General features: G+C 39.3%; 1 protein-coding gene across 2 annotated transcripts in view; it reads left to right on the forward strand.

Annotated features, from left to right (window-relative positions):
- LOC309602015 (mothers against decapentaplegic homolog 2-like) overlaps window positions 1-9,663 on the forward strand; it is a 54,399-nt gene extending 44,736 nt beyond the window's left edge. For both annotated transcript variants that reach the window (XM_082335289.1, XM_082335290.1), the window contains 4 exons: window positions 403-615; window positions 2,439-2,576; window positions 2,745-2,889; window positions 8,364-9,663. In XM_082335289.1, the coding sequence (XP_082191415.1) occupies window positions 403-615; window positions 2,439-2,576; window positions 2,745-2,889; window positions 8,364-8,487 (620 nt within the window). In that variant the 3' untranslated portion in view covers window positions 8,488-9,663. The remainder of the gene's footprint in view (window positions 1-402; window positions 616-2,438; window positions 2,577-2,744; window positions 2,890-8,363) is intronic.
- The last annotated feature ends 2,218 nt before the right edge of the window (window positions 9,664-11,881 follow it).

Raw genomic sequence — 11,881 nt, forward strand, 5'->3', positions numbered from 1 at the left:
TATTTTTTTCCTTTGTGTGCTTCAGTGTTTGATAGTTTAATCTTTTCTCTAACGTTGCCAAAATGTTTGCAAGTTATAGAAAGGTAACAGAAATGTCTCAACATCTGGTGCTCACAGCAACATTAGCCTAATCATTTTACCAAGCAAAATGCAAGTAGTGAACTACATGAGCTGTGGTCAGATTAGATCACCCCTTCTTCCCCTCCTCCTTCACTTGTGTGGAATATTGAATTCCATTTTGTTTACTGGGGTAGGTAAAAATGACAGAAAGCAAAATATAATTTGAGTAGTTTGAGGAGACTACCGCTGTCATTTCTGGAAGAGATGAATAGCAGGGCAGATAGATTTCTTTTCAGCCTCAAATTCTGTGTTAAGCTTGGGGTTTTTTTAATTTTTTTTTAGACTTGCAACCAGTTACTTACTCGGAGCCTGCATTTTGGTGTTCAATAGCATATTATGAATTGAATCAAAGAGTGGGAGAAACCTTCCATGCATCACAGCCTTCCCTGACCGTAGATGGCTTTACAGATCCATCAAATTCAGAACGATTTTGTCTAGGTCTGCTTTCCAATGTAAACAGAAATGCTACAGTGGAAATGACAAGGCGACACATAGGTAAAAATCTCTGATCTTTTAACTATTTAATTTCATTTCAGCCATTAAATTATCTGGAATAATCCAGGTAGGATGGGCAGATCTGTGTGTTGGGATCCTTTTACCCTTGTGCAGCCAGCCATTGAACTTCTCTCTTGAGGCTTGCCAAGGAGAGCTTGGTCTCTCTTGCTAAGGACCGAAGTGGAAAGACACAGAGGTCACAGCTTCTGAAATCAGGGAGAAATGTAGCAGCTTCTGCTACCACAGCCAGTTGCAATTGGGAAGAGATGGAGTGATGGCTGGAGCTGAAAGGAGCTGCCTTTCCTCAATCAGTAGTTACTAAGTCGGTGGCAGCAGCAGTCACACAGCTGTCAGGCTGAGAGCAGCACAGGAAGAAGCCATTCAACTGTATGGGATTTCTGTTGCTCACGTTGCTGTTTTCTGCCTTATGGAAAAAGATGATGCACCAAAGCATCCCGAGGGGCGGGTTTTTGACTTTCAGGCTCCTCGTTGGACCACTCTGCCCTGTGTAGCATTTATATTCAGAGTTGCTTATAATTGAAATTTAAGCTTTAATTACAAAATATTAACATGTTGCTTAGTTTATTCTAATTTATAAAACGCAGAATGGACATTGATAGTACTTCTTGAATTCTTTTCTGAAATGGGAACAGCTGCCATTGAGATAACACACTGTTTCAACATGATCAAGATTTTCTTTGTAATGGTTAGTAAAGAATATTGTTTTCCACAATGCAGCATCTTGGCTTTAAGTTATTCAATGAACTACTTTTTTTTTTTTCTTTTTTTTTCTTTTTTTTTTTTCTGGATTCTTTTATTTAGCAACATTCACGAGATTTTTTGTTTGTTTGTTTTTACTTTTAGTAAAAAAGTTCAACCTCTTTAGTAGAACCTTCTGACTCCCTCTATGCCAAATCCAAATGCTTGTCTAATAAAATTTTAGATGTGCAGAAACCCAGGCTATGCGTGTGCTGACTGATCAAAATGGTCAGTGATGAAGAAAAGCAAAAATGTAAGGACCTCTCACTTTTTTAGAGAGCAGCTCACATTTTCTTTGAAAAATAATTTTAAAGAAAAAGGGGAAGAGAAACTATCACCTTTAAAGGACCTGTTAATTATAAATAGTTTTCTTTGTGAGATCAATTGTATATTACTTCTCTTACTTGTGCTAGAAATAACCCATACAGATTTTTCCCACTCAGAGAGAGAGAACAAGATCACAATTTAAAAGTGAGCAATAGGATTTCTTATGGGTATTTTTTTGTAATAGGGCTAAGTGAAGTCCTGTTGTTTTTGTCAAAGTAGTACAGAGAAGGGGTATGCAGTGGGTTGTGAAATAGTGTGGGTGCGTGTAAGTGGAGAGTGTTGAAGTGGTATACTTGTGTTTGCCTTTTTTACCATAGTGGCCTGTGCCACTTCACATACAACACTTTAATATTAGCACAAATTTTAATTCTGTTGAATCTAATCTTTTTATTTAAATTTTGGTATTTCTTTAAGTGAAAAAATTATTTGGTAATGAACACTGCTTCCTAACTTGGATTTGGTTACAAGCCGTTACATGGCTAGAAAATTCTATCTCACTCTTGATCAAAAATTATTCTGCTTCTCCTTTAAATATTGTGTGTTTGTGGGAGAAAAATGCAAGTTAATTGTGTTCTGCTTCTGCTACAGCTGTCAGCCCAGCAGTGTGGTCCTGTAGAAAATTGATTTCTGTTTCTGTTGTAAAGAAAAACATTGGCCTTCTCTGAAACCAAATACTGCCTTGTTTGTTAATCTGCTTGGGTCATATCATAACTAGAGTTCCTTTGAATTTTGTACAGGAAGGGGAGTACGTCTCTATTACATTGGTGGAGAAGTTTTTGCTGAGTGCCTAAGCGATAGCGCGATTTTTGTTCAGAGCCCCAACTGTAATCAAAGATATGGCTGGCATCCTGCAACTGTGTGCAAAATTCCACCAGGTTAGTAGCCTACCAAAGGTCTCGCACAAAAATATCTAGTGAATGTATTCACTGGGTGACATTTGCTTTCCTTTTGATACCTAGAAGGGGTTTCTTCATAGTTTCGGGCTTCTGTGTAGCAAACACAAGTATTCATTGATTGTACTCTTGTGACATTTTTCTTTATAGGATGCAATCTGAAAATCTTTAATAACCAAGAATTTGCTGCTCTTCTGGCTCAATCTGTGAATCAGGGGTTTGAAGCAGTTTATCAGCTTACTAGAATGTGTACCATAAGAATGAGCTTTGTTAAAGGATGGGGAGCTGAATACAGGTAAGAAAAAAACCTTTGCTTTTAAGTTTAATCATTTTGCTTCTTTCACTAATACACTCTTTCTGTCTGGCTTGAAAGCCATACGTACAGGCTTCTTACTGCTATTGTAGATATGCTGTCTGCAAGTTGAACCCGTATTTTCCTCCTTCCCCCCAGCTATGGAGCTCCTAAGTCATAAAGACCAGTAAACTGATTTTAGTATTGCATTGAAGTCAGCTGTTGAGCAAGGATTGTCATCAAAGTTCTGTCTCCTCGCTTAGTCTTGCTTGCTTGCTTATTGTGGTGAAACCACTGACAACATCTAGAATTTTCAGTTTGTGCTATGAGATTATTTGCTGTTTGTTAGATGTACAGTTGTTTTGGTCTCTGTCCTGTTCTATATGGAGTATAATGAGATTGTTACGTTGTGGTGTGGGATGCAGCTGATAGTACCCGACAGAAAGAATTGGAGTCACTTGGAGTGCATTCTGCAGAATAAAACAGCTGGAGAACACACATTTAAGGGATGGCAAATATTTTGGAACTTATAGTGGAAAAAACTTTGAAGGAGTAAGATGACTGTGTTTATGTAGTAAAACTGCTAAAAACAGTTTTTTGAGTGGAAAAATAAATTTTTATCTGCTTTTGAATAGATTTCAATTGTATTCTCTATTAGCACAAACTAAGAACTGTAGTTGAGGACTGTGCCTGTTTTTAATGTAGTATGGGAATTTGGGAAGAAAAGGCGTTGACTTCTCACTGAGCAGTATTAAAGATTCCATTATTTTGGAGAGCTAGAGATGTTTTAAACAAACCTCTTAAACCTCTCTAGAAATTCTCCACTGAAAGAACAGAAGTCTTGACATATCAATACCCTATTGCAATACATAATGATTTTTTTAAATCCATATAATTTCTAAATTTGAATAATGGCATATAGGTTCCACTGTAAATCCTGGGGTTTTGATTCTTTCATCTGCTCTTGAAATATATACATGTAAATAGCAGCATCAGTATGTGGGGGAGGCTTCTCGGCTAAATGAAGCCAATTTTGTAAAAGTCTAATTAGATGAAATGAGAAATTTGAGTAATGGAATAAATTGGTACCTCTTTGTTAGCAAGAGGTACACAAGAAAGAATCTGACTTGAGCCAAATCCAACAGTTCTTTAAACTTAAAAGGAGCATGTACAGACTTATGCATAATTAAATGCAACACTCGGAAGAAAGGCTTAATCAGTCAGCTTATATGGAGACAACTTGAAGTGAATGGAGTGTAAGTGCTGGGTTAAACCAGTGGGGAGGCTTTTGGTAAAGTTATTTCCAAGGAGGGAGAATGTTGGTTGTTAGTAGTCTATAAAACCTTCAGAGATGATAGGGTTGAAAAAGCTCCAGTGGAAACACTGCCAGAACAGCACAGAAACTGATTACTGACATAATGCTGAACTAGTTTCTTTGCATCTCTGTTTAAGATGGTGCTAATAAATTATTGATGCACAACACTTGTAAATTATGCTGCAGTTGTGATTAAAGCAAGAAGAGGTTGCTCCTGCAAAGACAACCTTGAATTTACATGAATGTAGTCTGAATTGTCAAAATAGACCAGAAAGCAGGGTAAAATCCATCATTCTTGTTAAAACTTCCATGCTTCATTATGATGTCAAAAACACTTCTCATAGAACAGTCTTTGGCAAAGCCAAAGCATTACTTACATTTCATAGAATCATATAGAATCATAGAATGGTTTGGGTTGGAAGGGACCTTAAAGATCATCTAGTTCCAGCCCCCCAGAGACACCTTTCACTAGACCAGGTTGCTCAAAGCCCTATCCAACCTGGCCTTGAACATTTCCAGGGAGGGGGCATCCACAACTTCTCTGGGCAACCTGTTCCAGTGCCTCACCACCCTCATAGTAAAGAACTTCTTCCTTATATCTAATCTAAATCTACCCTCTTTCAGTTTATAGCCATTACCCCTTGTCCTATCACTATGCTCCCTTGTAAAAAGTCCATCTCCAGCTTTCTTGTAGGCCCCCTTCAGGTACTGGAAAGCTGCTATAAGGTCTTCCAGGAGCCTTTTCTTCTCCAGGCTGAACAAGCCCAGCTCTCTCAGCCTGTCCTTATAGGAGAGGTGCTCCAGCCCACTGATCATCTTTGTGGCCCTCCTCTGGACCCGCTCCAACAGGTCCATGTTGTCCTTATGTTGGGGGCCCCAGAGCTGGACGCAGTACTCCAGGTGGGGCCTCACGAGAGCGGAGTAGAGGGGCAGAATCACCTCCCTCGACCTGCTGGTTACGCTTCTTTGGACGCAGCCCAGGATACGGTTGGCTTTCTGGGCTGCAAGCACACGTTGCCGGGTCATGTTGAGTTTGTCATCAACCAACACCCTCAAGTCCTTCTCCTCAGGGCTGCTCTCTATCCATTTTCTGCCCAGCCTGTATTTGTGCTTGGGATTGCCCCGACCCAGGTGCAGGACCTTGCACTTGGCCTTGTTGAACTTCATGAGGTTCACACAGGCCCACCTCTCAAGCCTGTCAAGGTCCCTCTGGATGGCATCCCTACCCTCCAGTGTGTCGACCGTACCACACAGCTTGGTGTCATCGGCAAACTTGCTGAGGATGCGCTCAATCCCACTGTTCACATCGCCGACAAAGATGTTAAACAGTGTTGGTCCCAATACCAACCCCTGAGGAACACCACTCGTCACTGGTCTCCACCCGGACATTGAGCCGTTGACAGCAACTCTTTGAGCGCGACCGTCCAGCCAATTCCTTATCCACCGAGTGGTCCATCCATTGAATCCATGTTTCTCCAATTTAGAGACAAGGATGTTGTGCGGGACAGTGTCAAATGCTTTGCATAAGTCCAGGTAGATGACATCTGTTGCTCTTCCCTTATCCACCAGCACTGTAACCCCGTCGTAGAAGGCCACCAAATTTGTCAGGCATGATTTGCCCTTAGTGAAGCCATGCTGGCTGTCACCAATCACCTCCTTATTTTCCACGTGCCTTAGCATAGTTTCCAGGAGGATCTGCTCCATGATCTTGCCGGGCACAGAGGTGAGACTGACTGGCCTGTAGTTCCCCAGGTCTTTCTTTTTTCCCTTTTTAAAAATGGGGGTTATGTTTCCCCTTTTCCAGTCAGCGGGAACTTCACTGGCCTGCCACGACTTCTCAAATATGATGGATAGTGGCTTAGCAACTTCATCCGCCAGTTCCCTTAGGACTGCCTCTCATCAGGTCCCACGGACTTGTGCACCTTCAGGTTCCTTAGATGGTCTTGAACCTGATCTTCTCCTACAGTGGGCAGTTCTTCGTTCTCCCAGTCCCTGCCTTTGCATTCTATGACTTGGGTGGTGTGGCTAGAGCACTTGCCGGTGAAGACTGAGGCAAAAAAGTCATTGAGTACCTCAGCCTTCTCCATATCCCAGGTAACCAGGTCTCCTATTTCCTTCTGGAGAGGGCCCACATTTTCCCTAGTCTTCCTTTTATCACTGACATACTTTTGAAGCTTTTCTTGTTGCCCTTGACATCCCTGGCCAGATTTAATTCTATCAGGGCTTTAGCTTTCCTAACCTGATCCCTGGCTGCTTGGACAATTTCTCTGTATTCCTCCCAGGCATTTTAGGCATATGGCATATGTGCATAAAGGTGTAGATATGGCAAGGTGGTAGATTTTATAAGCTTGGTAGACAAAATAGCTTATAGCTTTTTTCTCAATACACGTTGGCTTGAATTGAGGATGGTGGTAGAAGTTCAGATTCGCAATCAAGTGTTCATGTTAACACATGAACTATCCAGGGCTAGGATCATCTTATGAAGAAAGTTAAGTAGAGGTAATTACAGCAAAGAGACTTAGTGATATGTGAACTGGAAATCCATGGGTAAAAGAGGCTGAGTTTTAGCTTTGAGACAGCTGCTAAGTGACTGTCACTACTTTATCAACTTTTGCTAGTGTAGTGCAAAGCCAGGGCTGTTGAACAGAACCAGTTATAAAATTTTGAGGAAGTGTGTTGTGGAACACATTGTTGGGGAGTTGACAGCAGTGGAATAATGAACTTCCTTCTTTGGGAGAGGTTTTGAGACTAAATGGAGTTATATTTCCTGTGGTTTAGATTGTTCTTTTATTGGATCACTTTGTTTTGGCATAGGCATTTGGGGCTAAGATAACAATGGTTTTTAGAGTGCTGAGAGAGCACAGACCCCAGCCACTTTCTTCTCCTAGAAAATGTGAAACCACAGACAACTTTTGAAATCCATCTTCTCACTGGCTTAATCTTTCTGCCTTTTCAGTTCCTCTGTTTATATAAACAGATTTCCTTAAAGCAAAGGGTTGCAGTGCCGACAGTAAAATTGAAGGGACTGGGTTTGTGTCTAACTAATCTGCTGCCTTTGAATCTTAATGCCTTCTTGCTTTGACTTTGGGATAGCTAGAATTACTAGGAAAAAGTGGCTTAGCAACAGTAGTCTTGCCAGTCTAGTTTGGGTAAACTCACATGCCTGGCATGGGTACATTGAAATAATAGGATTCCTCAGGCAGAGTATGTCCAATACTGATTTCTTTACTTTGGAGATGAGAAGGAAGATTTTTGAATAACAGGTCTCTGAAACAAGGATATATGGGAGAGTGAATGAAGCTTTTATGGTTGTCAGTCCTTCAGCTTTAGTGAGGCTTTCTATATGGTGTTTAATTAAGGGCTTCTGTTGTGGAAAATTATAGGCAAGTTTATATAGAAGACAAGGAAAACACAATTTTTACTTAAATTGTTTGTGTGAGGATGTTACAGTACAAAGCACATGTAGAAGTGTAAGATTACAGGAAATCAGAGATAAAGTTTGGTGTTCCTTTGAGATAGCATCAGTTAGCACAGTAGAACCACACGCTGTGTTTTGACATAGTGTTTCTGACAACATCTAGCAGTTTCTTTATACATTTAACTTGTCAATTGCTCCAAAAAAAACAGACCTTATGATTGCAATAATATTGTGCTGTTTGGCCATGCTGACAGTGCAGAGCCAAGTGTTTCTTTTCTATATTTCTCAGTAGTTGTCTACCAAATTCAAAACCAGTTTATGCATGCAGGCTCTTTGAAGGTTGAGATACAGCTGCACACAGCTATCTGATGTGAACACCACATTGGTTGGACAATCTTCAGGTTTGAATTTCTTTTTAGAAGTAAGGCTTTTGGTGTGGCACTTGAAACAAATGCTACAGTTCTTATCTTATTCTCCAGAGCAGAATATTCTCTATGTATTATGGACAAGCATGTAATTATTGATGTGTTTTCTAAATATGGGGTGTTTTGGGGATTTTTTGTTGCTTTTTTCTTTTTCTTCAAAGACTGTCTGAAAAAAGCTTAGTAACAGTTATGGTAATGGTTGCAGATTTTTGTTTTTCTGTATAGTAGATATGGATGGAAATGTATTTGATCATGTGATGGAGAACTTTATGGCAGCCAAAGCTGCTTTCTGACTTTGCTATTATTCTTTATTTTCTAGGCGGCAAACAGTAACAAGCACTCCTTGCTGGATTGAACTTCATCTGAATGGACCTCTACAATGGTTGGACAAAGTATTGACTCAGATGGGCTCCCCTTCAGTACGCTGCTCCAGCATGTCGTAAAACTCCTTCCTCCATTACCAATGGGCTAAATATCGAGTCCAATCAACAGACTTAATATAACAGCTCGTCTGTCGTAGTATTTGTGTGTGGTCCCCATGAACTGTTCACTATCCAAAAAGATTTTTTTTAAAAAAAAGAAAAACAGCACTTGAGGTCTCATCAATTAAAGCACCTTGTGGATTCTGTTTCCTATACTCTGATACTAGATGAAAATTTAGTGTATAGAAATGCCTTCTTCGGAAAGAAGAAGGGCCAGTTCTAAAGACTCTTAATGGTGTTTTTATTGGGTATATAATTGAGTGTCCTAATGGTTTATCAATAACATGAATAGCTAAGTATATGTACAGGTAATGTATCATGATCTCAAATATCACAGTATTGTGCTGTTCTACATTTTAGTTCCCATAAATAGTTGTTTGTTTTTTTGATTGGGGAAAATCTCATAAAATTCCAAGACTCTACTCCTTTATTCTTTTATATTTTTTTATATAAGCAGGTTTTCGAGTTGTCCTAAACATAACAAGCAGACTTTCCTTGTAGAAAAGCTTAACTTTTTGCTGCCTTCTTAAAGAAAAAGAAAATCCCTCCGTTGGAAGGGAAAGAAATGTCTTGAGATTCATCTCTGAAATCTTAAGACACTTTATATGCTTAATGGGGCCTAAAATGAATTCATATTATAAATTCTGAGTATCCATCACACTAGGAGTCTACTTTTCCCTACCCATCTGAGTTGATGCATCTGTTGCCAGCAGTATTGCTGGCACTGATGTAATTTGGGACTTTTTTGTACCTTGAATCATTGAAATCAGTGTTTTTTCTCATGGAATGAGAATTTACTGTAGCATTGGATACTGGATTAAGTACACAAGGTTATTGGCTTACCCCTTACATCTGTATTTTTTCATTAAACAGATATCACTAAAAAACATGGGTTTTAGTTTTTGGAGCCAAATACCTTGAAAAATCCTTTCCCAGAGTAAGCTAGACTCTTTTGTATAGGTTTTAAATAGATGCAGCTTCTTACCATATTTCAGTAACAGAATTTAAATTTCTGATCTGAGTGGCTTTGTATAGCTTACATACCAGATCATATGCATTCATTATGTCTTAATGGGCCTTGTTATTAAAAGTAGTTGCTTCTGCAAAACCTCTAGAATAGTGGTTGCTGAGGTATGACCAGCGAAGGAGGACTTCTAGGTTCTTCATGACAGTGTATGTTATTGTGAACCCTTGGACACTACAGCTGCACCATATTAAAAATATTCTGAAATATATTCTACAAATAAGTCTGGGTTGGGGAAGGGTTGGGAAACTGTATAGAAGGGTTATTCTGACTTGAAAAATACACATCTTACTAACAATCTTGTGATCTAGCTGTCTGTCATTCTTTTGTTATTGTGACAGTAGCAGGATTGCCTTTGTCTGTTTTTCCCATTGTTTCATTCATTACACTAGTACTGTACTTTGTAAGTACAGCTAGTGATAACTTAGCTTTGAGAACAAAAATGTGGCCAGTGTTACAGCTTTTAATCAGTTGACTGAATTGATGATAGTGATGGATATTTTTATGCCATAATGACTAGGGCATAGAAGCAATACCAAAAATCAAGCCTTGAAAAAGTGGGCCAGACACCTTTAAAAAAATTGGCAAAGCAGTTACCAGTTTGTGCTAGTTTTACCAGTAGACTAATGTATTGGTAGAACTTGTGAACCTAAGAAATAAGCTTCATATGTGTTGCATTTGCCTAATACACTAATAAAAGTTTTAATTCTCATGATGGTTCGTTGTTGTTTTTTTGTTTTTTTTTTTTTATTAATTACTGTATATATTTTCTGTTGAAGGTTAGGAATCGTTCTAACCAACCCAAATAAATGCACAAGTGTCCTGCGTGTTGTGGCTGGAAAGATATAGTTTAGATGTTAAAATCACTTCTTATACAGCTATCATGGAGGTTCTGGATCTGTGTGTGTTTAATGATACAGACTTCTACTCCAGATCAAGTTTATTAAAGCAGTTGCCTTTTTTTTTTTCTATCACAATCAAATTACATCTTACTAGCTCAGATGTTTACTTTCACCTGTGAAACAGTTAGATAAGAGCAACTTGTCTGGGTGAAAGACTCCATTGCATTTATGAGCAGGTTGCAACTTGAATCAGTTGGGTGACCTAATTCTGTAGTCTCTTTACTGTGGATTTCTGTATGTGTTCTTTCAGTTATGGCGATATTACTTGCTTTGCCTTGAACATTGTAATAACCTTGACTGTACCCTTTTTTGGTGTGTACTTCCAAGTAGCGTACGAGAACACTGCAGACATTATCTGTGGACCTGCAGTGCTGCCTATGTGCAAGGCCATTTCAGTCTATGTAGAAGTCACTTTTTTTGACTTCTGTTAGTACCACTAAAATATTCTCTCCTGCCATTACTGTTTCAGCCACAGCTTAGTGGAACAAGGGAACTTATCTGCATTCGAAATATTTGATTGCCTGTATTTCATTTAAATGCCTTTAGCAGTTCTTGAGTAACTTTAACCTACTCCTGTTTCTTAATCCATTGCCTTTCTGACTTATCCCACTGCTGTTCTGCTCTTCCTCAAAATCTGACCAGTGCCTGCTCAAACATCTTAATGCAGAATGCCTGTGGTACGTAAGGAATGTGACTTCATCCCTCTTCTCTTCTGCCAGTTAAAGTACTGATGTCCAAAGTACAGATGAAAAGTGAATTTTTTTTTTTTTTTTTGATGTGGCTGTTTTGTTAAAATACTTACCAAGCAGGGAGTACTCAACTGGAGATACTTTAAGTATGGGTAGCCAGCTTCTTATCTGTATCGTGAATCTGGAAAAACTCTGTATGTAACTGTTGCCTTAAGTTTGGATTGGGATACCGTGTGCCTGGGTTCTGATTTCTCTCTTGTTACTAGCCCTGTCTGAGCTTGATTTTCATAGTACTGCCAAAGCCAAGTAATCAAAAATCAGGTAGTTGATGTAAACACCTGAGCCTAAAAATTTTTTTTTGAGTTGCTTTTTAGCAGCTTGGATGGACTGAGCTGACTTTTCAGAACCCTTCCCCCTCCAAAGAAAAACCCAATTTCATGTAGAAGTTCTTCCAGGGCTGGGGCTTCGAGAACAATGTCAAATGCTTGGAGTCTTGCACCTTTAAACTGTGAGAATTGATAGTAGAACATAACCTCTGTGTATTTCCCCCTTCCTTTGTGCATGTTTCCTATCTAGGTGTGTAAGCTCTTTGCAACAGGATTTCTCTGCTGTTACTTTAGCGTCTTGCATGGAGTCCTTTGGATTCCAGGTACTGTTATACAAATCTAGAACATGGTGAGAGCTGTGGTGTTTTCTTGTTCTTATTCAGGACATTGTGCTTAATCGGAACTTAACCTCCT

The sequence above is a fragment of the Platalea leucorodia genome, assembly GCF_965183815.1.
Source record: "Platalea leucorodia genome assembly, chromosome: W".
Taxonomy (NCBI): Eukaryota; Metazoa; Chordata; class Aves; order Pelecaniformes; family Threskiornithidae; genus Platalea; species Platalea leucorodia.